We start from the raw sequence: 25,437 nt of genomic DNA, 5'->3' as shown, positions 1-25,437 counted from the left end.
TTCTGAGATTTTTTGATTTTTAAGTTTAAAAGTCAAATTTTAAAGGTGAGCCCATGATTTTTTTTTTTCGTTCAAATTTTTTGTGAAAATAGCCTAAGATGTTACAAAAAGGCTCACGAAAAATGCAGGATGGAGCAACTCACCTAAAAAAATTCAAAAAACTTTTATGTAAAATTGTCTGGAGAATCGATTCCCGTATTTGGTTTTTGAAAATTTTGACGTTTAGAGCACTTTAAAAAAAACAGTTTCAATAAATGATTTTTTTATTTTTTTTAGGTGAGTTGCTCCATCCTGCAGTTTTTGAGAGCCTTTTTGTAACATCTTAGGCTATTTTCACAAAAAAATGAACGAAAAAAATCGTGGCTCACTTTTAAATGTGACTTTTTAACTTTAAAATCAAAAAATCTCATAAAGGTGGCGTGTTTTTTTTTCAGTGTATTTGTTTTTTTTTTTTTTTTTTTTTGAAAGCCCTTAAAATTTCCTACAAGTCTTTGACCACTTTTTGATACGATGCAACGGCTTCGAGATACAGAAATATTTAAATCAAGAATTACAAAAATATTTAAAACACTTAGGCCTTCTCAAATGTCATTATCGAGTGAAACTGGCTCCATATACACAGAAATGGCTTACATAAGCGTAGGATAACATGTCTACAAAGTTTCATTGAAATCGGAAAGGGTCCGGTACAACCGACTCCCTATTCTGCCCCTGATCGCATAAATGTCCCATATGCATTTTCATCGATTTTGAGTTATTGATGCAGTTTTGTTCAAAATTGTGTGCTCTTTCAAAAGAGCCTATAACATCCAGTACTTTGTTCTTGAAATCAGGAGGAAATCCAGTTTTTTCGTGAAAAATTAACACGTAGCCTTATGTATGGGACAAACTTCAAACGTGTTTTCTCAGCTTGCTGTTTTTGCATATGGGACATTTATGCGAACATGGGCAGTATTTGGCATGGAATTGTTCTTTTTTTATTTGGCTTAATCTTTGTGGGGGCCTTCCCTATGACCAAAGAAGCTATTTTGTGTCATTGGTTCGCCCATACCATTTTGGCAGCTGTTCATAGGAAAATGGTGCGTAAATATTCAAAAATCTGAAACTTTTAAAGGATTTTTTTGATTGATTTGGTCTTCGGCAAAACTGTAGGTATTGATGAGGACTATTCAGAAAAAATAGGCACACGATTTTTTTTGCCGATTTTAAAATTTACATTTTTATACAAAAAGTCAATTTAACAAAATACGTATGTTTCAATTTTTTTTTTAGGGGACAGAAAACCGGAACTTTTAAGCCATAGAAAAGTATGGGAAAAAAATTGCCGCTAGAGTTTTTTTTTGTATAATTGTGTTTTAGGGAAAAAAATATAAATTTAAGTCAAAAAATTAAGACTTTGCCATCGAAAAGTATTTTTGAGATTTTTTGATAAAGTGCATCGTTTTTAAGATAAAGCTACTTCAAGTTTTAATTTTGACTGAAAAATTCCAGATTTTCGTTTTTTTTAATAGTGTCCGATTGACCACTTCTGAATATATATTTTTCGAAAAGTTCAGAAAATTTCCAATAAAATTGTCAAGGAGACATTGAAGATTGGACATCAGGTTGCTGAAATACAACGAATAAAAAAAAACAATAAAATTGAAGTTTTTAAAGTCTCATCCAAACATTCCCAAATATCTCAAAAACTAATGGTCCAATTTTCAATGTTGGAAAATGAAACAATTGGGAAATTTAATGAAAAAAAATATTTTGAAAATTCGAGAATCAAGAAGAACATTTCATATTAGTGTAATATTGAATGTTGAATATTAAAAGTTCAAATATCAACTGAAACCTGCGATTATTTTAAACCAATAAAGTATTAAGTATTAAAAATTAAAGCTTTGAATTATTATGAACAAAAAAAATCAGTTCATATTTTTGATCCTGATTAAAAAAAAATTGTTAGGGGAAAAGCTTTAGCCAAAAAAAAGCAAAATATGCTTAAAAATTTATGCATTGTTTGAAGACTTAAATAGAAGTTTATGCAAAAAGTTGAAAAATTATGATTTTTTCAGCACAAGTCGATACAAGTTCTACACTAGGCCATTTCTTCACTATAGAATGACAGGAAAAGTAAGTATTTTCAAAATGAAATTGCGAAAAAAAATTTGGGTTGATTAAGTAACTTTTATATACTGATTTTTTTCAACTTTTTTAATATATTTAGTTAAAGGCTATATTCTTAAACATATTAAACAAGAACAACAAAATTTCAACAAATAATTTTATAAAATATACATAAAAATTATAATGTTTTTGTGTTAAGTTTAATAAAATTGTCTGACTTGCAGCTCTTTTATCCCTCAATTTAATTGTAATATTCCCCCTAATCCCAGATTTGAGAGTAAATGATACAAAATTCAAAAATATGATAAAATTTATTTTCAATAGTAACTAAGTCTATTTTCCATACAGTAAGGTTTTTTACAGTAATTTAAGGTAATGAACTTCCTCCATTAAATTTTTCCCACTATGTGCCGATCGAATGCCAAGTTTCAAGTTCACAACCACAACCAAACACAGCTGCCAGTGAAAGTAAGAGGAGAGCAAAATTCATACACCACCAGGCGGGTTGGAAAGGTCGGAAAATTCGCACACACACACCTTTTCAAGTCTCCTGAAAGCTTTGTGGAAATCCACCCCAACCCACCCGGGCAATGTAGCCGGACACGTGCAAGAGTCGCGTTCAAAACAACATGGCTGTTTGTTACTGCTCCAACAGCGAGAGAAGAGCGAAGGAGAGCGAGAGCGTTTGCTGGTGTTCATGACCTTCAGGAGAGGTTTTTTTCGACATTGAGAGAAAATAAGAGATTGTGAGAGGAAAATTGTCGAAGGAAGAGAAAAATCTATGAATGGATTTTGTTCTGCTTTGCTCTCAAGCTATTTTTTTGTTTATTTTGGTTCACCTTGTTTACTTGCGTGTTGCGAAACGATTATGTATCGTGGAGGGAAAAGCTTTCATAAAGTATATAAACTCAAGAAAGCTTTAGACGAAAGCTCCGTTAGGGTTCAAAAAACACAATTTTATAGCATGTGCAATTCGATACAAACAAAAATAACACATTGTTGAAAAAAATGTAAAAATGTACAAAAAATTAAAGCAAATGACAAACGCATAAAATTTCAACCAAATTGAACAAATTTTCTTCGTGACATTTGACAAACCACTAACAGATGACAACAACCGAAAAACTCGTTCAAAAATTCATCATTCGCTCACCAAAAAATATCGCCAACTTTAGCGCTTCATCCAATTTAGGAGTGCCACCATCAAATTGAGTGAAATTAACTCATTAATTATTGGCAGAGAGATAGAGAGATACGCGCGGCCGATGAAGGTGCCGCCATCATTACTCTTTGTTCTTTTTTTCCTTCTTTCTTTTTGTTTTGAAACTTTGACGGCGTCATCGCCAATTTGGACGCGAGTTGCCAATTTTTACTGCTGTCGAAAATTGGTGGGGTGCTTTATTATTAATTTCAATGTGTGAAAAAAGGAAAAAAGTCACGAATGGCGTGCAGCAATGAATTTTATATGAGAATTATTTTTTCTTTTGAGTAACTTTTGCAAGGAAAAGTTTTGCAGAGCATTGAGTTGTCGCTGCCATTGCCTATTGTTATGCGAGAAATGTTCATTTCGTTGTGCAAACAGTTGTTTTATAACAATATTTAACTTTTTATGAGACGAACAGTGCTGAAAATGGCATTATTGTCAAAAGGAGTTCTAAATGAGACCAATATAAATACAAAAAAAAATATTTATATCTGTTAAACTTTTCGACAAATGGAAAAAAAGATTTGCAATTGAAAACATAAATCAGCAAAAATGTATTGACTTTTTACATATTTTGTACCAAAATTAAATAAAAAAGAGAATTCAATGCAATTTTCAATCTTATCATACTTGTTTCAGTTAAAAATTTAAACCCGTGCCGAAATACAAAAACTTTATTTAAAAATTTGAATTTTGCCCAAAACAAAATCCTAAAATGACTTAAAATAAAACATCTGTTAAGCTAAAAAAATGTTTTTTTTTTGTGCGTAACAATACTTTCTTGTATCTTTTACTTTTATCTTTTCAAATTAAATGTTATACTTTATAAAAAAATAAAAATCCTCATAAAAACTAATCATTCAACTTGATTTCAAAAACGATTTAAAAATTTTAGAAGTTCCGTTGAGTTTTGAATTGAAACTAAGAAGAGAATTTTTCATAATTATCATATTTTAGTCTATATAGCTATGTTTTTCCCAAAATTATTGTTGAAGAGTAAAATTAAACATTTCTTACCGAAACACTATAATCATTTTGAGATTTATGTGCTGTGTACTAAAAAAAAACATATTTATTTAATAATTTTTTTTTTATTAAATAATTCAAATAATACCACAAATTAACGTATTTTCAACTATAATAAGGCCGTTGCAACTATTTTTTAAAGTTTATGTCCCTCGGCTCTGACCAAAGTCGAGGGGGCAAAAAGTGAAAAAAATATAAAAAATGAAATTACAAGCCTACGTTTCACTATTTGGATGAAAACAGTGTTTTAAAATGCCTTTATAGGCGTACAATTGCTTTCCAATCATTAATTTTGAAAGTTTTTGGCGACATAAACTTTAAAAAATATTTGCAACGGCCTAATTTGAATCAAATTAAAAAAAAATGTTAATTATGTAGCTGACACTTAATAGAATCAGAATGGCCATTTCATTTTTGCTTTCGAGTTTCCGACTATTTCCTGGTGATTTTACAACATAGGAACATTTTTTTTATGAATTTGAAAAAAAATAATACAAAGAAAACAGCATTCAAGAGTTCAAATGAGATTTTAAACACTCAGACTACAAACCCAAACAACTATGTTTGACGTTAATTGCAAAGCTTGTTGAAAAATTAAAAATAGTTATTCTTCAAATTTCAGATATTGTACGGCTTTTACATTTAAATATGCCTTTAGTTGTCATAAAATGCTGATCAACATTTGTACGATTATTTTTCTTGATTTTTTTTTTGTGAAATATCAAAATCCTTATCTAAACAAATTTTGTTTTCCAAAAGTGAAGAAAACAAAAAAAAGGATTAAGTGCAACGTTTTTAAGTTACATCCACCTTAAAGTATTATTTCTAAATTAATTTTTGTTTACATTTCCATTGTAAAACTGCTTAGTGCGGTCATCATCGAATGATGAAACGACCCATTTTTCCTCAATATCAAATAACAGAATCGAAAAGTAATAACTTCCAATACAAGGGCTGAAAAGTTCTACATTTCAGCATTGATTTGGGTGCTATAAAATTGAACTTTTCAGCATTTATATTATACTCTGTTTTTAAATTCCATTCAAAGAGTGTTTTCGGAATTACTATTAAATATACTATTAAATTACTCTATATAACGTATGTCAGGCCACTCTTGGAATACTGTAGTATCGTCTGGAATCCATACTATGCCGTACACCAAGCACGTATTGAATCTGTCCAAAAACAATTCTTACTGTACGCACTACGTAAACTTAACTGGACTGCATTTCCTCTCCCATCGTATGAAGCACGCTGCATGCTCATAAACATACAATCATTACAAGAACGTCGTAAATTTGCCATGCTCTCTTTCATCAACGACATTATTTCTCAACGCATACAGTCAGCAGCATTATTTTCAGAAATACGCAATAGTATTCATGAACCAAGCCGTAATCTTAGACATTCACCACTTTTTAGAATAACTGCATACACGACAAATAATTAAAAAAATTCGCCATTAAATCAAATGATGCGCTTTTATAATGAAAATTCACAGTACATACATTTCGACATGTCTAAACCGGAACTACGAAAAAATCTGTACAATAGAAATAATATCTAGTATGTAAGAAAATTGTAAGTAGTCTACATAAGCTTGACGAATAAACAATAAATAAGCAATTGCGAAAAATTTTGTTTGCAACTTGCTACAAAACTTGATTTTTTAAAAAACTTTTCAGCATTTATATTATACTCTGATTTAAAAATCCATGCAAAGAGTGTTTTTCGGGATTGCAAAAAAAATATTTGCAGCTTGTTACATTCTTGATTTTTTCAGCACTCGTTTTTATAAATTACACTTATGAAAATCTATTTTATTTTTTGGAATGTACAACACGTGCTGAAGAAAGCATATTTTAGAAACTTGTTCCATAAATTATAATTTCAGGGTTATTTATATGCAGAAATGTTTTTCAAATGTTAAGAATTGTTCTTTAAAATAATCCAGAAATTTGATGCCTCTGTGCTCTCTTGTACTAAGCTTGCTGGGATTAGCATCCAGTTAGAACAACAGAGCAAAGAGGCATCAGATTGTTTATAACTCAAAATCCATAACATTAAGTAAAATTTCACAAAAAACGTATTATTGAAAAAGAAAACAGACCTTAAATATAAATTAACGCAATATTTTAAAAATATCAGGGTTGCGCTTGACACATATAGTTTCGAGATGTTTTTGTTTATGTTAAAAATAGAGCATATAATGCAAACAAGAAAAAAAAAATCTGTGTAGCCGACCATGACTCCCGAAATTTAAACTATTGTGATAAAAAGGTACTAGGAAAAAATAACACCCATTTTGAGTCACGCACCAATCTGAGAAATAATCTAGCGACTTGTTTAGACAAACTAATTGTCCTAAATGGCTTCTTCTGACATATGAATTTATGGACAAAGTATAATTTAAAAATACAAAAATCAAAATAAATGTATAAATTGGCAGAAGTTCAGACAATTGTCTAGCAAAGTTGCAAGCAGAACAGGTTTCTTTCAATATTTATGAAAAATAAGAAAAATATTCAACATAAAAAATTCCACCTCAGTTTAAAAAAATCGTAAAATCTTCATCTCATTCCGAAAGTGAGATACCGCTCTCTCCTCATAGCAATCTAACAAAGCGACCCCATAAATCCACCGGCCAATTCCAGGTGACACGAACAAATGGCTCTAATCCAAAAAGCCAACAACAACAATCCCTACCTGCTGTTCCTGCTCAAAAGCGCCAAGGTCCTGCTGTTGATCCCGACGCCGGCCCCCGTCACTCATCCAATTAGCCGTAATGGCATCCTCCGCCGGCTCCGGAAAGTGGTGCACTCCAGTCTCAACCGGGAGCAACTTTTGATCTGGACCTGCTGCGCCACCCCCCTCGCCACCCTCCAGAATCTCCCGCGGACTTTGCTGCTGATGTCGTTTCCGGGCCGATTTCCTGGCACTGCTGGCCGCCCGGAATATCGATCCCATGCGGCCAAGTTTTGTTTTTCTGCCGGTGACATCCGGCGGCGGAGGGTCCACTGGATGCACCAGTGTTGTCAGTCCCAGCCGGGCTAGCAGCGCGTTACCCATGATACGTCCGGTAAACCGCAAAAACACACGACCACAAGCTCGCACTAATTACTGTTCATCAGCCTCTGGACGGACGAGTCACAACTTGATGAACGGAAATCCGCGTCGACCTGCTGCGACTTTGATTATGGACGCACGCTCAACCGCTGCAAATTGGATAAAAACGCTGGAGCGAAACTTCTTATCTACCCTCCCTCTACAGCTTTCGTTTTATATCTCTCTGATAGCGTTTTGAGTTTGGCTGGATAAATGACATCAATAAAGTGACGTGGCACTGTGGTAATTTGTGAGTCATGCTTAAAACAAATTAGTTAAATTCATAAATTACTTACTATCTTAAAACTATTAAATTAAATTTTGAACTAAGAAATCTTAAATCGAAATCCCATCGACGAAAGACAAAAACGCCATAAAGTATACAATCCGATAGCAAACGGCAACGGCAAATAACGTGTAGGACGCTCTATCGGGTTCTCTTATCAGTAAAAGAGCCCGGGGCTTGATGATGAAATGAACGAAAATCGATTCGAGCGAATCGCTCTGGGCAAATACGGCACAGTTTAACGATAATCCCAGTAAATAAACTGGGTAGAACTAAAATGTCTTACTTTTCAGTATGATTTAAGTTTATTTAATTTTTAATTTTTAAATAACCTCCTCTATGAACAACTTTTGTTGCCACAAACATCGCAAATCGACTTGGTCTATGCATTCCTTTTGTCAAAAGAAGCTACTTTGCATCGTAGGTCAAACAACATGGGAAAGTGAAAATTTGCAAAACTTTGTTTTCTTAACAAAGTCTCTTAAGATGTTTGGTAAAGTTGTAGGTTATGATGACAACTTTACACAAAAAAGGTACACGGGGAAAAAACCCGATTTTTTATTTGACTTTTTATCAGTAAAAATGAATTCCCAAAATACGTTTTTTATGTTTTAGGGCACAACAATTTGTAAAAAACATGGATTATTATAAAACGTTGTCAAACTAAAACTTCAAAATCATTTTTAAAAACAAATCATATGCATTTTTTGTTATTTTTCTTTTTGCAATTTAAAAATACTGCATTAGAGCGGTTCTCTCAGATTTCGGTCATTCGATTTTTTTGTATTTTTTAATCCGACTGAAACTTTTTTGGTGCCTTCGGTATGCCCAAAGAAGCCATTTTACATCATTAATTTGTCCATATAATTTTCCATACAAATTTGGCAGCTGTCCATACAAGAATGATGTATGAAAATTCAAAAATCTATATCTTTTGAAGGATTTTTTTGATCGATTTGGTGTCTTCGGCAAAGTTGTAGGTATGGATATGGACTACACTGGAAAAAAATTATACACGGTAAAAAAAATTTGGTGATTTTTAATTTAACTTTTTGTCACTAAAACTTGATTTGAAGAAAAACACTACTTCTACTTTTTTGTTATTTTTTGATATGTTTTAGAGGACATAAAATGCCAACTTTTCAGAAATTTCCAGAATGGGCAAAAACCCGAGTTGACCGAGTTATGATTTTTTGAATCAATACAGATTTTTTCAAAAAATCGAAATATTGGTCGCAAAAATTTTTCAACTTCATTTTTCGATGTAAAATCAAATTTGCAATCAAAAAGTACTGTAGTGAAATTTTGATAAAGTGCACCGTTTTCAAGTTAAATCCATATTTAGGTGACTTTTTTGAAAATAGTCGCAGTTTTTCATTTTTTTTTAAATTAGTGAACTGCCCATGATCGCATAAATGTCCCATATGCATTTTCGTCACTTTTTTTTCAGAACATGTTTGCACACTTTCGGAAAAAAAAAATTGAAAAGCTGAGAAAATTCTCTATATTTTGCTTACTCGGACTTTGTTGATACGACCCTTAGTTGCTGAGATATTGCAATGCAAAGGTTTAAAAACAGAAAAATTTATGAGCATGAGCATGAGCATGAGCATGAGAGACCACCCATGGTTGTCCTTCTCCGTTGCTGAACAGGACCGTAATATCCTATCAATACAACTGACCATACGCTTAAACGATCTAATGGTGTTTCCCTTATCAACAGCATGTATGAATGCGTTGAAAAGATAAAACATCAAGATCATTAAAACTAGATCTGAAGCAAATAGGTAACAGTCATTGGCCACCAACGGCGCCCGCCATGTCAGTTTGTAGATCTCGGGGGGATTGGGACGGGAATGTTAGTTAGCACAGGCTGCTACCAAGGGTGGGTTCTATACGATATCCACACCCCCACGTGTGCCGGAAAACTACTTCTACTTGGGATTTTGTTAGTGGGAAAGGGTAATGGCCAGGATTCATCATAAAGGATGATGATGCGACCCAATAATCAATAAATTTTGTTTAATGATGTGATGTATTATGCATTCTCAAGGCAAACAGTCGGAAGATGCGGATGAGATAATTCCCGGTTATTTGGTGTTGAGTTTAGCATAAATGATTCAATCTTAGACAGCCGGCTGTGGAAAGATAAAACCAAATAAAATGCGGAAACGCGAAACCGCTCGGACCGAAAAACACACACAATCGGGGGGAAACAAAGACGGAAACGGCAACGAAAATCCGGCTTGTTTACGACGACGCGAACCGTTCAAATTCTCCAAAGCAACTGTCAAGCATCCCGAAATCACCCGGGTCGAAATACACACACAATCGGGGGGGAAACAAAGACGGAAACGGCAACGAAAATCCGGCTTGTTTACGACGACGCGAACCGTTCAAATTCTCCAAAGCAACTGTCAAACATCCCGAAATCACCCGGGTCGAAATACACACACAATCGGGGGGGAAACAAAGACGGAAACGGCAACGAAAATCCGGCTTGTTTACGACGACGCGAACCGTTCAAATTCTCCAAAGCAACTGTCAAACATCCCGAAATCACCCGGGTCGAAATACACACACAATCGGGGGGGAAACAAAGACGGAAACGGTAACGAAAATCCGGCTTGTTTACGACGACGCGAACCGTTCAAATTCTCCAAAGCAACTGTCAAACATCCCGAAATCACCCGGGTCGAAAAACACACACAATCGGAGGAAACAAAGACGGAAACGGCAACGAAAATCCGGCTTGTTTACGACGACGCGAACCGTTCAAATTCTCCAAAGCAACTGTCAAACATCCCGAAATCACCCGGGTCGAAATACACACACAATCGGGGGGGAAACAGAAACGGCAACGAAAATCCGGCTTGTTCACGACGACGCGAACCGTTCAAATTCTCCAAAGCAACTGTCAAACATCCCGAAATCACCCGGGTCGAAAAACACACACAATCGGAGGGGAAACAAAGACGGAAACGGCAACGAAAATCCGGCTTGTTTACGACGACGCGAACCGTTCAAATTCTCCAAAGCAACTGTCAAACATCCCGAAATCACCCGGGTCGAAATACACACACAATCGGGGGGGAAACAAAGACGGAAACGGTAACGAAAATCCGGCTTGTTTACGACGACGCGAACCGTTCAAATTCTCCAAAGCAACTGTCAAACATCCCGAAATCACCCGGGTCGAAAAACACACACAATCGGAGGGGAAACAAAGACGGAAACGGCAACGAAAATCCGGCTTGTTTACGACGACGCGAACCGTTCAAATTCTCCAAAGCAACTGTCAAACATCCCGAAATCACCCGGGTCGAAATACACACACAATCGGGGGGGAAACAAAGACGGAAACGGTAACGAAAATCCGGCTTGTTTACGACGACGCGAACCGTTCAAATTCTCCAAAGCAACTGTCAAACATCCCGAAATCACCCGGGTCGAAAAACACACACAATCGGAGGGGAAACAAAGACGGAAACGGCAACGAAAATCCGGCTTGTTTACGACGACGCGAACCGTTCAAATTCTCCAAAGCAACTGTCAAACATCCCGAAATCACCCGGGTCGAAATACACACACAATCGGGGGGGAAACAGAAACGGCAACGAAAATCCGGCTTGTTCACGACGACGCGAACCGTTCAAATTCTCCAAAGCAACTGTCAAACATCCCGAAATCACCCGGGTCGAAAAACACACACAATCGGAGGAAACAAAGACGGAAACGGCAACGAAAATCCGGCTTGTTTACGACGACGCGAACCGTTCAAATTCTCCAAAGCAACTGTCAAACATCCCGAAATCACCCGGGTCGAAATACACACACAATCGGAGGGGAAACAAAGACGGAAACGGCAACGAAAATCCGGCTTGTTTACGACGACGCGAACCGTTCAAATTCTCCAAAGCAACTGTCAAACATCCCGAAATCACCCGGGTCGAAAAACACACACAATCGGAGGAAACAAAGACGGAAACGGCAACGAAAATCCGGCTTGTTTACGACGACGCGAACCGTTCAAATTCTCCAAAGCAACTGTCAAACATCCCGAAATCACCCGGGTCGAAATACACACACAATCGGAGGGGAAACAAAGACGGAAACGGCAACGAAAATCCGGCTTGTTTACGACGACGCGAACCGTTCAAATTCTCCAAAGCAACTCGGTTTAAAAACAGAAAAATTTATGTTTTCTAAGTCTCACCCAAACAACCCACAATTTTTTTATGTCGATATCTCAGCAACTAATGGTCCGATTTTCAATGTTAATATATGAAACATTCGTGAAATTTTCCGATCTTTTCGAAAAAAATATTTTCAGATTTTTTTAACCAAGACTAACATTTCAAAAGGGCGTAATATTGAATGTTTGGCCCTTTTGAAATGTTAGTCTTGACTTGAAAATTTTGAAAATATTGTTTTCGAAAAGATCGGAAAATTTCACAAATATTTCATATTTCAACATTGAAAATCGGACCATTAGTTGCTGAGATATCGACATTAGAAAATGATGGATTTTTTGGGTGAGATTTAGAAAACATCAATTTTCCTGATTTTAAACCTTTGCATTGCAATATCTCAGCAACTAAGGGTCGTATCACCAAAGTCCGAATAAGCAAAATATAGAGATTTTTTTCAGTTTTTAAAAAAAATTTAATGTGGGCAAACATGTGCACTAATTTAAAAAAATGAATAACTGCGACTGTTTTCAAAAAAAGTCACCTAAATATGGATTTTACTTGAAAACGGTGCACTTTATCAAAATTTCACTGAAGTACTTTTTGATTGCAAATTTGATTTTACATCGAAAAATGAAGTTGAAAAATTTTTGCGACCAATATTTCGATTTTTCGAAAAAATCAGTATTGATTCAAAAATTCATAACTTGCCCAAAGATTTTTAGCACAACCTGGAAATTTCTGAAAAGTTGGCATTTTATGTCCTCTAAAACATTTCAAAAATTAAAAATAGTGTTTTTTTGCAAATTAAGTTTTAGTGACAAAAAGTTAAATAAAAAATCACCAATATTTTTTTTACCGTCTATCATTTTTTTCCAGTGTAGTCCGTATCCATACCTACAACTTTGCCGAAGACACCAAATCGATCAAAAAAATTTTTCAAAAGATACAGATTTTTGAATTTTCATACATCATTTTTGTATGGACAGCTGCCAAGTTTGTATGGAAAATTATATGGACAAATTAATGATGCAAAATGGCTTCTTTGGGCATACCGAAGGCACCAAAAAAGTTTCAGCCGGATTAAAAAATACAAAAATTAAAATTGAAGAAAATAGACCGATTTCGTAGAGAATTGCTCATTAGGGAAAAGCAGCTATGCAAAAACTATGTTGAAAATGCTAAGAAAATGTATTACCATATCCATTATTACAATTACTTCGATGATCGGATTGATCGGATTGCTGGTTGCTGAGATACAGCTTCTTAAAGTTTAAATTTTTGTCAAACATGAGTTTGGGACACTATTGGTTCGATTTTAATGGTAAAAAAATGAAACTTATGTGATTTTTTTTTTCTAAGCAAGCCCTACGCTTTGAAATTTTCAAAGTAAGCAGTTTAGTCGATTTGATTTTCATTTGAAATTATTTTTAAAGAAAGGAGCATAAAATTTCACATTTTTTTTTTTCAAACTTTATGAAGCTGAAGAAAACTTCCCACCCAAATTTAATATTACTCGAAAACGGTACACTTAATTTAAAAAAAGAGAAGTCGTCTTCGATTGCAAATTTGATTCAGCATCTCAAAGTGATCTAAACTGTAGCACAAAAGATGCCTTTAGGCCCCTAAAGCACATATGTTATCTGTGTTCCATTTTCATGTAGAAAATTTGTGTACGATTTTTTTCCGTTTACCATTTTTTGTGAAATTTTTTAATCATAACCTATAATTTTGCCGAAGACACGAAATCGATCAGAGTATTCCTTATTAGGGTACAGATTTTCGAAAATTTTCATATCTATTTTGTAAAACCAGCATGCAAAATTGTATGGAACCTTGTATTGAAACCCCGAGGGAAAACTAGTGATGCAGAACGGCTTCTTTTAATAATAAATAAATAATTAAAAATCTCGAAAAAAAAACTTAGAAATTCTGTTTTTTACAATTTAAGTATCTTAAATGCATTTCATTTTTTATTTGAAATTTTCAGGCACAACAATGTTAATGAAAGATTGAATGTCACAGTTCTGATATTTTTAAATTTTATATAAATATTTTTATTTATTTGATTTTTTTTAAACATATTTAGACAGTTTTATTTTTTAAATATACGTTAACTCACCATTTTACATAATAGACCAGAACGACTTTTTCCAATCTTTGGTTCCAAAATTCAAAATGTTTAAAAAGTTTAGATACGTTTCATTTAATGGAACATATAAAAAAACAGGTAACAACATGTATGCTTTTTAAAATAAATTGTATAAGTTTTTCATTTTTTTTTCTTTAACTACCCAAGCAGACGGAAATAACTTTGGAATATTTTTTTTAATTTGAAAATGCTAGGCCAATAACATTTTATGTTATTTATAACAAGATTTGTTATTCGTCGTTATGAATTTTTTGTTATTGGATTGTTATTGTAATAACAGACTAATATCATTTTTTGTTATTCTTCGAAAAAATCTTTGATATTATTTTTTGTTATTTTAACAACTAATCCGATCATCCCAATAACAGTTGGAGGTATTCTTCCATAACAAATAATGTTATTCCAAAGTTGTTTTGGCTTTCACTTAATATCAGACCAATAACAAATTTTGTTTTGATAACATATACTGTTATCAAACCCTTATGCAAAAATGGATTTTTTTAAGAAGATTCCTTAACACTTTCTGTTATTTTAACAGTAATTGTTATTGAAATGGCATGAATTTTGTTATTACCGACTGCCCGGGATGTAGCTTATGTTACACATTTTTATAAAAAAAAATGGTAAGGAAAGATTGAATGTCAAAGTTCAGATATTTTTAACTTTTAGATAAATATTTTTATTTATTTGAAACTTTTTAAAATAATATTTATACATGTTTTTTAATATACGTAAACCTACTATTTTAATTAATAGACCAGAACGACTTTTTCCAATTCTTGGTCCCAGAATTCAAAATGTTTAAGCAGTTAGATTAATCTCATTTGATCAAATGTAAAAAAAAAAACAAGTTATTGAGTATCTGCTTTTTTAAAATACATTGTATAAAAAAGTTTTTAATTTTGTAAGGTAATTTTATGTTTTGCAGAGATAATTTTTTAAAAGATGATTTTGATTTATTATTAAAAGTTCTTCATCCTCAGTTCTATTTTTTTTCTACAGGATGCAAAAATTCCATTATCAGAATTCCTGCTTAAAGTTTTGACGCCCGATTCTTAATTCATGAACATCAACTATTTTAAACAATACTTAAAATTTTGAGCCTTATTTTTGAAAAAAAATAAACTAAAATGTCTCAAAATGATTTTCACATTTTATAGCGGTCTGCGGTTCCAAAATTCGAAATTGGTTAAAAGCCTGAAAGTGTTCGATTAAAAATAACGAAACAAACGTTATACAATGTATATTCAAAATAGTTTTCTATGGAAATTCAATGTTTCAGCAATAATTGGTTTGTGCTTTCTTAATTTTTGTTTGAAGATTTTGAAGGGGCATAAGCTTGATTAAACTGTAAAAAATTGATAGACATGTCATTTTAAGGGAAATTTACAAATTTACTATACTTTTTGAATGTGTAATAAACAAAATGGGTCACTTGTTCACTAAGAGCAACATTTTCATTTTAAAATTATTTCTTTTTTGAAACTATTTCTACGTCTTTGAAACATTTATAAAAATTCCAGGATTTCGGAAATATTTTTAAATGAAAAACTTCAAAATTTCTTCAGTGAGAGGTTTAAACTTCTTCGTGACCCAATTAATCTGACTTAAAATGTGTTCTGATTTTAAAATCAAATATTAAAAATATTGTTGTGATTAAAAAAATCTTCTAACTCAACTTAAAAACATTTTTTTATTAAAAGAGAATTTTATATCTAAATTAAATCAGAATGCAATGAAAATGTAATCATACATTTCAAAATAGGAGTATAATGATTGAAAAGCATTAAACATGATTTTTTTTAACTGCATCCACCCAACAATTTTTAAACGTTTTTCGAGGACCATGGAAATCAAAACTCTATGCATTGCAAAAATATCGTCCATGTGTGTCTTTTATTCAAACGCAGTGACAACTCATCTCTACTGATTAATGCTCAGGTGCAACAATATGAATATAGCAAAGCTAATAATATACACACCGAGTCGTCAAACAGTCTGCCTCCCACAGAGCTAAAAGTGATCCCACATGTGCTTCTCTGCAAAACCCGTTATTAAATATTTGCAATCACTTCCATCGCAGTAGCCAGCCACCACCCACTACAGAAGCTTAATCCACAAAGGGCACAGTAAAAAGATGTTTTTAAAATTTGAATTTAGTGCCTATCCAAGATTCCAAACCTCCCAAAAAACTTGGAGCAGTGGATCAAAAGGAATCCCCGAAAAAAAGGAAGCAAAAGTCCCAATCCCTTTTCCGGCAGCCTTACTGGCAAATTTAATCCATTATGCAAACGTGGGATTCAACGGATTTTCTTTATTTTTTTTTTTTTGCTCTTTACCTTTTACCACAGACAAACGATAGTGTGCGTGCGTACAATTTAACGCAACTGTCAATCGCACGGGTGTGGTGAATTCAAAATCACCATGGTGAGTTTCCGCGCACATTCAAATTAACCGTTGAAATAACTAGAGATTTACGTCTGTTTGTCTGTGCTTTTAGCATCCCGAAAAAAAGGTAACGCCCCAAAGGTGGGTGGCGTACGTCGAAAAGATTTCAAAAAGTCGTTATCAGGAAAGGTATCGATTTGTTTGGAATCTGGTTTGGGTCGAGTGTGTCTGCCGAATTTGGCATCGTTTCCAGTTTCCACCGGAACCGTTCCCCACTTTTAAGGTTATCAATCAGATTAAGCCTGGTTTCTGTGGTGTTTGTTTGTTTTGACCCTGACATGCGTGTGTATTTTTTGTGTTTTGTTCCCAATGCTACGCGTAGTCATGGTCATTTGGCCCCATCTGAAACTAACTCGTTATGTGTGGGATTAGCTGGCAGCTTATCAGTTATGATTTTGGAACAACACAAACAAGTTTTTTAGTCCAGTTCACCAATTGTACGTTTATTATCGACGAAGAATAGATGCACATGAAACAATTACAAATTCTAGAGTTATATCATGAACCTAAAGTTAGGTTTATATGCAATGACACTACCTATTTCCCTTTTTCGGACCTTGTTTATTGCAGTAAGCGGAATAGCAAGGCAGGACATCTAGAGGATTTTCCAGTTTTTCAACTCTACCGCGATCAACATTGTGCAAAATGACCACAAGCCAAACCCCGGACCGAATGAACTCTTCGCTCCACTGTCATTTCTATTGCTTTTTCTTCGATTCTTTTTCGCATAACTCCTAATCATCGGAGGTCCAAACATTCGATAAACGTCGTACCAACTAGAAAATATTTCTACCTCCAAAGCTGCCATCTGAAACGCAACCTGAACGGATATATTGACCGACCCGTTGAAGCGGATGATGTCTTCATAATTGGAACATATTTCCGCGGGACCACCGGACTCCTCAAAACCAAATCTTGCAGTTTCGTTACATGTCTCTATGAAAATGACTTCCGAATCCCGGAGTCCAAACGTACTGAACTGCACAAAATCGGCTAAAAGCGAGTTGATCTTGTCGCCTGCCTCCGCTCCATAGTTAATTGTAATATTCCATATGTTTCCGTTGCGGATGGATGAGAAGGCAACACAAACCTTGTCATTATCTGATATCAAGTTAGAATTAGCTCGAAAGAGGTGCGCATATCCGTTCGCTCCAAAGGTTCCCGCTAAGTTAGAGTTGTTATGAGGGCTCAAACACTGCTCCGCATTAATGACCCCAACCGACGTTGCACAATTAAGGATCGCCCAGATTACGACCACACAGTCGATGGACCAGAGCTCCATCGTTTTCAGCAAATGTTTCAACAATGAATGTTTAGGGCGCGATTCAACTGAGGCATCACTGTGTTGCAATATGCAATAAACGCTTCGTGTCACCAATTATTGTCACTTGATCAATATGTATTGTCAACATTATTATAATGCAATCAGTGGTTCGGTTATTCCGGATTTTGAAGCGAACTTTGCCTTCTGCATGTATGTGGAGCGGCAGGACGAATCGAATAAGTAAAAAATATATTTTCAAAAGATTTGTTCATCCATGAGAGAATTGTCTATAAGCTGAAAAAATCTTTTTTTTTAGTTTGAGCAGTAGAACTGAATTTCATGCTCAATGTTCATTTATTTTTATATTTATATATTTTTTAAGCGAAAAGTATTATAAAATGCTAAATACATTGTAACAGTCATGCTATTGTCGAAAATACACAGAAAAAAAAATGATGGTAATATTCATCAGGAAATTGTGACAGATTTTGTGTCAAAAAAATGATTAATTTTACCTCAGAAAATGATGAATATTCATCAGTTTGTGATGAGTATTCATCAGGATCACAATTTTACACATTTTTTATGTAATATTACTCAAAAAAAGAGGTAATATTCAACCTACCAAATATTCAACATTCCAAAATTCAACTTTTTTTTCTGTGTGCCAATAATTTCATTAGAATAATGCTTTTTTGAGTATTAAGTAAATTTTGATGTGAGTTACTGAAATTTAAAATTTGAGCAATTCTCTGCGAAATCGGTATTTTTTTCTTAATATTATTTTTTGCCAAATTTGTATGGAAAAGTATATGGACAAACAAATGATGAAAAATGGCTTCTGTGGGAATACCGAAGGCACCAAAAAAGTTTCAGCCGGATTAAAAAATACAAAAAAATCGAATGACCGAAATCTCTGAGAATTGCTAATGTGTGGAAAGCTTAAAATGCCCCACAAAAAAATAGAAAAATAAACGTTTTCATGTATCCTAAATAGTCTAAAATCACAATTTTTTGTCGAAATATTTTTCAATTTTTGACAAAAGGTTTTTTTGTCTTCTCATTTTTTGACGAATTATTGAAGGGAGGAGAAGTGGGGTTTTAATTTCAATAATAAATAAGAAATATGTTTATTATTTTGGTATTGGATCATCGGCTGACAAAAAAAAAACAGCCTGGAAAATCACTTAGGCTCATTACTACCTTCAACTTTACCGAAGACATCAAGTCGATGAGCAAATTTCTCTCTCAAGATTCAGATTTTCATAAAATTATATACCCATTTTGTATGACCCGCTCCCAAAATAGTACGAAGACTTGAAGGGGGAAAAACTGTAAAATAGCATCAAATTTAAAAAATAACTCTTTTCTAGATATTTTCGAATGATTTCAACAGATTTCTGTGTAGGCAATTCCTTACAGTGAATTGAGACTTTGGTGGACTAAATGGGCAAAGTTTTGTTTGATTCATAACATTGAGGACGAATTTGTTTAATTATAAATTTAAATTTCACCTTTAATTTCACTTTATTCTGAATTCACAGGATTCACCGAAATTCCGCAGTTGTCGTTAGTCGTGAAAAGTCTGTCAATTTTGTAAATTATATTTTTTAGCATTAATTGTTCGAGCTTGATTGGCAGAAATATTACAAGCAAATCTGTTGATTTGTAGGTGAAGTGTGCATTGCCAGTTTTCATGTATTGATAAGGGCTACAGATATTTTCAGTTTCATGCTATAAAATTTTAAATCAATTTTAGAAAGTTGCTAAAAATTCGCTGCAAAGTACGTCAGTTCTTAGTCAGAAATCACACGTGTTATAATTAAAAGAGCGGGCACACCTCACTCTCTAAAATCACACCGCGCTGGCAGCACTTGGAATCGTCGTGCCAACTGAATAGTTTCTCCTTATACGGAATTAATACCCGAGAACCTTGAAATCCCTCCACCGAGGGCGAGCGTTTCAAGCTGGTTTGTCAAGCACTATAATTGCCTTTCTCGAGCAATTCCAAAGCAAAAGTGCAAGTCGAACGGACAGAAAATCTTAAATTTGAGGAAACTATCTTCCAATGTTCCGAGCACGAGCCACGAGCTGCTGCTGACTCAAATGCCATTAATTAGCACTAACAAACCAGGTCCGGCAACGTTTACGTTTGCAATAAACCTTTGATCCCGCGCCTCTGCCGTCCGATGGCCATGAAAACTTTTTCAGAGCTTCCCCCCTCGCCCCTCCCGCCCTGCAGATTCAAGATTGAACGATTTCCGAGTTGGCTTCCTTCGGTAGTGGTTGGTTGGACTCTGAGTTTGCGAGGGTGCAGCACACGGAACATGTAGAATTGCCCCTGTTGATACTGATAAGAGATGCGCTGTTTGAGGTGAAACTGTAGACTGCAAGGGGAATACAGAGAATACTGTTTTAATAGATGACGTGATTGAGGGCTGATTGGAAAAATTATTGGCGCATGTATTTCGCGTGCGAGTTGGACTGGGTTGGTTCTAGATTTGATTTTGTGCTTGAGATGTAAAAGTGGGCCCTTTTTGGACCTTTTTAGCAAAAGACACTAAAATGCTAACCCACCTCAAACAAAGTTTTATTCAAGCATTTATGAGAAGGAGTTTTCTGTTGGATTCCCAAAATATATTTTTGAATTTTCGAATCTATTTTTATTTTTAGGGGTAAGGCCGTTGCAAATATTTTTCAAAGTTTATGTGCCCCCGCCCCCCCCCCTTAAAATTGGTCTAAAAAATCAGGGGGCAAAAAAAATATTTTTCCAAAAAACTTAAAAATTTCCATGAAAATAGAGGTTAAATCAACTGAAAACAATCTAAACAGCATTTTTCTGCATTGATAATCATATTTAGCATGTTTGAGCTTGTTTAAAAATGTTTTGAATGTTTATGAAATTCCAATGTACACCATCGCAAAAATTTTATTTTTCGCAGAAAATAAATTTTTTGTGAATACTTAGATATTTTGGAAACTAATGATGGCAAAACAACTGGACAGGTGTATAATGCATTTTAAAACACTTTTTTCATCAAAATGTTGAAATCATGGCTCGTAATTTGAATTTTTATACTTTTTAATAATTTTTTTGCCCCCCCTCGACTTTGGTCAGAGTCGAGGGACATTAACTTTAAAAAATATTTGCAACGGCCTTAATGGTGCAACATCTGGTTAGGGAGACATGATTTTTTTTAAAATCGCTTTTTTAAATATCAAAATCGGACATAAAATACTAAATAGTAGTGTATGCAACAAGTTGCAAAAAGAGGATTTTTTCAGCACGAGTCGTACACGAAGAGTGCTGAAAAAATCAAGTTTTGCAACGAGTTCCATACATCATTTTTTGCAATTCCGAAAAACACCCATTGAGTGAAATTTTAAATCAAATCTTCATGTATTTTGTCAATAAATCGCTTAAATAAAAAATATGTTGAAAAGTGTTACTTTTCGAAACAAGTGCTGAAAAGTTCAACTTTTCAGCACCCATTTCAGTGCTGAAAAGTAGAACTTTTCAGCATTTATTTTGAAAAGTGTTGCTATTTGATTCTTTTATTTTTGGTACAGAAAAGTAGGCTATTTCGTCGTTCAAGTATGACAGGAAAAGTAAGTAGTTTCATGACGGAATTGCAAAAAATATTTTCAAAATAAATGCTGAAAAGTTCTACTTTTCAGCACTGAAATGGGTGCTGAAAAGTTGAACTTTTCAGCACTTGTTTCGAAAAGTAATACTTTTCAACATTTTTTTTTTTAAACGATTTATTGACTTAATATATGAAAATTTGACTTAAAATTTCACTCAGTGGGAGTTTTTCGGAATTGCAAAAAATGTTGTATGGAACTCGTTGCAAAACTTGACTTTTTCAGCACTTTTCGTATTTATCCAACTCGGTGAACCTCGTTGTATAAATGTACGACTCGTGCTGAAAAAATCCTCTTTTTGCAACTTGTTGCATAAACTACTATTTTCAAATTTGCAATCGAAGTAATTTACTTTTTTTAAGAAGGATATTGGGAGTAATCGACCAGCATTCTTCAGGATGCATCCGAAAGATAGGGCGTCCAATTTTCCCGGGTTTTGAATTTCCCGGGAAACGGGAGAAATATTTTTGGAATCCCGGGAATTCCGGGCCACAGTTTATAAATAGCTTAGGCGCTAGGAATTTTGCGGATTTTCTGTAATAAGCCAAATTAATGCTGATGTATGCCGGATACAATTTTTTAAGCTTTAAAATTCTTATCGATTACTATAAGTATTAAACTTGTCATCTATTTTCACTAAAACATCTGAATTTTCAAACCAAAACTTGTTTTTTTTTTCAATTTCGGGAATTTCCGGGACAAATCATAAAAATCCCGGGATTTAGGAATACACGGTTTTGAAAATATCCCGGGAATTTTGTCCCGGAAATTCTCGGGATGGACGCACTAGAAAGGATGGCTGCGCTAGGGTAAGATTAGATTAGATTAGAAGAGTAATAAACAAAATATTACAAAATATGAGATGTTATAGGCTCAAAACATTTCAAATATTTTATAATTTGGTCTAAAATGAAATAAGAAAAATTATCTATTTTTGAACCTTTTTAAAAAATGTTGATTTTCAAAATTTAAATTATTTTTATTAAAAGAGATCAGACAATTTAAAAAAAGTTTAATACTAAGATTGAAAATCGGACCAATAGTTTCCGAGGTATCGTCAGTTGAAAAATAAGGCTTTCTAGTCAGAAATTTACTAACACATTCAAATTAGGTTTACATCGTAGCTGGACGTTTGTATGATCAGGTTTCCTATCTCTTTATAGCAAAAGTTTTTTGTCAAGCGACTTCCAGCTGGTTTTTTTGACTGACCGCACGATATGTCATCTAACAAACTTCGCAGGGCTTTGGCAGCTCGAGCTCAATCATTGTTTGCATCGGGACACTGTGACGAGAAGTTCGTAATTTTTGGGTTAAATTATATTTTTTTCACTGGGCCTAGAAATCTTCATACAGGCTAATTACGTGACACTTAGAGAAATTTATTTTCATCGATTCGAATTCTTTGTGTGATTGCATCTCACAAAAAAAATTACCAGTTTATAGTACAACTGTTGTTGCAAATAAGAGGAAACAACTTTTGGCTTGGTTTTTTAATTAGGGTGGTGCACGATCAGGGTGTTTTGAAATTCTCACCTTCCAGGAATATTTTTGAGATTCTTTTTGTCTTCTAGAAACTTATTGGGCATGCTAATCCAAGCAACTTTGTAAAAGACACCAACATTTTATCTCGAAATCTTCGACTTCTACGCCCAATTTTGTCAATAGCATCAGTGCCAATCCTCAACAATCAGTTTTTTGAACGTAGCAAATCACGTTTAAGTTTTAGAGAAAAGTGATTTTTGAACACTTTTAGAGGTTTAACAAACACACATTTTTTAATTTAGTTTGGACTAAGGGTCAAAGGATACATCTATTTTGAGGTTAAAAGATGAAATTTTAAAACTCATATTTCTCAAAAAAGCGCACACCAGATTTTAAGCGCCAAGATGCATTCTAAAGGAGAGATTTAGCACTAGAAACGGTAAAGAGCATACCGATACCAAATCGTGGTGTGATCACTAAGGACCTTTTTTGTTGGTTCTAAATGCATAACAATGCCCTGAAACCTTCTTTTCCATAGGAACGATTGTGTAAATTTGAATGTATTACAAAGACACTAAACAGAATAAAATTGTACTTGATTGCTTTCTCACTGCACCTGGCCACCCTGTCGAATTGTATCAATTGCAACAACAGCATCGCAACGCCGTAGCTCACAGCCCAGATACTCCTACGACAGCAACCTGGGCAAAGCTCTGTGAGATGCAGCTCGCTCACAACCCCCACCCCCAAACTACTACCCAGGAGGACCCGATTCCATATATAGCATGTCTCGAACTTACCCGTTCCAGCTTCTGGAAGTACTGCCGCAGAAAGGCGATCGGATTGTCCGGCCGAACGACGCACAGCTGCACGATGCAGTCCTTCAGGACGCGCTGAATCTTGTGCGTCTGGATGTAGGCCTCGCACTCCCGCAGGCTCTGCTCCTCCTCTAGCAGGGACGCCATAATCGCAGCGGGGACGATTTCGTGGTTCCTCCGACGGGCGCTGCTGCTGCTGCCTCCGCTAGCACTTCCACTTCTGCTGGCCTGGCAGGAATCTAGGGCTAGATCCGTCGGCGGTTCCGGCGCTCGGCGGGCAATTTTGCAAATCTCTGGCTCGCGCGGAGTTCCGAAAAGGGGAGAAGGAACGAGTTTATTTTTTGTTGTTGCTCGACGGCGGTGGCCACTCCGGATTCGGTGGGGGCAGATTCCACACAACACACGCTACTCTAAACGGGGCAGGTCGCGACGGAATTCGCGTAATTTCGCGCACTAGAGAAAAATATGTCTGCTAGGAAAAGAAAAAAGTACACTTCACCACTTCAGCCAGAGCGAGAGCAAGCAAATTGATTCTGCGATTCGATCACTGCTGCGATTTTGATTAATGACGAGGTGAGTCGCGACGAACTGGTTGTGTGTGCGTGTTTTGTTGTTTTTTCCTTGTTCCTCCCTCTTAAAAAACACACACTGCTGCCACTGCTAGTTGAACAACACCTTTCAAAATCTAGTTGCTTCCACTAAAGTCCACCTACGAAACTATCGATATTAGCACACAAACGCACACACACACCCGAGCGCGCACCGTGAACACAGAATCTATCACACGGATTGATCTCCGCACAAAATCTGTGGAACCTTTTGACTTGACTTTACGCAAACATCTCGCGAATCGCTGGCTGGAAATTTGCAAACTCGACTGACATACGAAAATGGGATGAATGAGATCTGTCACAAAGGGGAGCTTCTCGGAATTACGTTACGTGTTTAGTTCTTTAATCATATTTTTTATTTGAAAAATCCATACAAAATCGTCATGCAATAAAAATTTCCAACTCAACAATCATCACGTAATTTAAGACTGCTCCCCGTGGAGACAGTTTCGTGAGTCACGACGTCAAAATTTGACGTTTGTTCGATTCGGCCATGTTTTGGTTGTTATTTTTTCCCTCCGTGTGCGCGTTTGTTGATTTGCGCAACGACAGATTCGCCACCTGGGTTTGTTCTGGAGCAATGGTGCGGAGTTCGTAAATGACGTAGAAATTATTTATTTAAAATTAAATGTATAAAAGTCTATGTTTTGACAGTTCGAAGCTCGACTGTCTAACGAAACTGTTTCAAAACAGCGCGATAGTGGTCCTACGGTAGAGCGGTGGTATGACCACCATCTGACTGCGTCGAACAAGATGGTAGTGTTACAGTCTGTCCAGAGAGAAGGGAAATGAGAAGGTACACTGGCAAATATTCTAAATACTCTTTGGTCTGTCCTACCCCGTTCTACATTTTTCACCGGGTAGATGGCTTTCATGCCCTGTTCCGGTACATTTATCACATATACATGACGAAATCCAGTCTGCAACCCGCTAAAATCACCATCTCCATGCGAATGCGAACTAGTTTTTTAACACAATTCACCATGGAAGGAATAAAGATTAAGAGCATGGGAAATGTTGAAACTTAAAGGCAGTAGGTCTTGTAGGTTCGAGTGATAGACAACGAATGAATAGTTTTATTGCTGCACTCCAAG

The 25,437-nt window shown here is 35.0% G+C and overlaps 1 protein-coding gene across 1 annotated transcript in view; it reads right to left on the bottom strand.

The window, feature by feature from the left end:
• LOC6049586 (cAMP-dependent protein kinase type I regulatory subunit) overlaps positions 1–24,604 on the bottom strand; it is a 115,856-nt gene extending 91,252 nt beyond the window's left edge. The window contains exon 1 of the mRNA XM_038259954.1: positions 23,715–24,604. Coding sequence (XP_038115882.1) covers positions 23,715–23,879 — 165 coding nt within the window. The 5' untranslated portion in view covers positions 23,880–24,604. The remainder of the gene's footprint in view (positions 1–23,714) is intronic.
• Between the last annotated feature and the right edge of the window lie 833 nt (positions 24,605–25,437).

This window comes from Culex quinquefasciatus, chromosome 3, assembly GCF_015732765.1.
Source record: "Culex quinquefasciatus strain JHB chromosome 3, VPISU_Cqui_1.0_pri_paternal, whole genome shotgun sequence".
NCBI classification, from domain to species: Eukaryota; Metazoa; Arthropoda; class Insecta; order Diptera; family Culicidae; genus Culex; species Culex quinquefasciatus.
The sequence above is the reverse complement of the archived record's forward strand: the minus strand, read 5'-3'. Positions and strand labels throughout refer to the sequence as shown.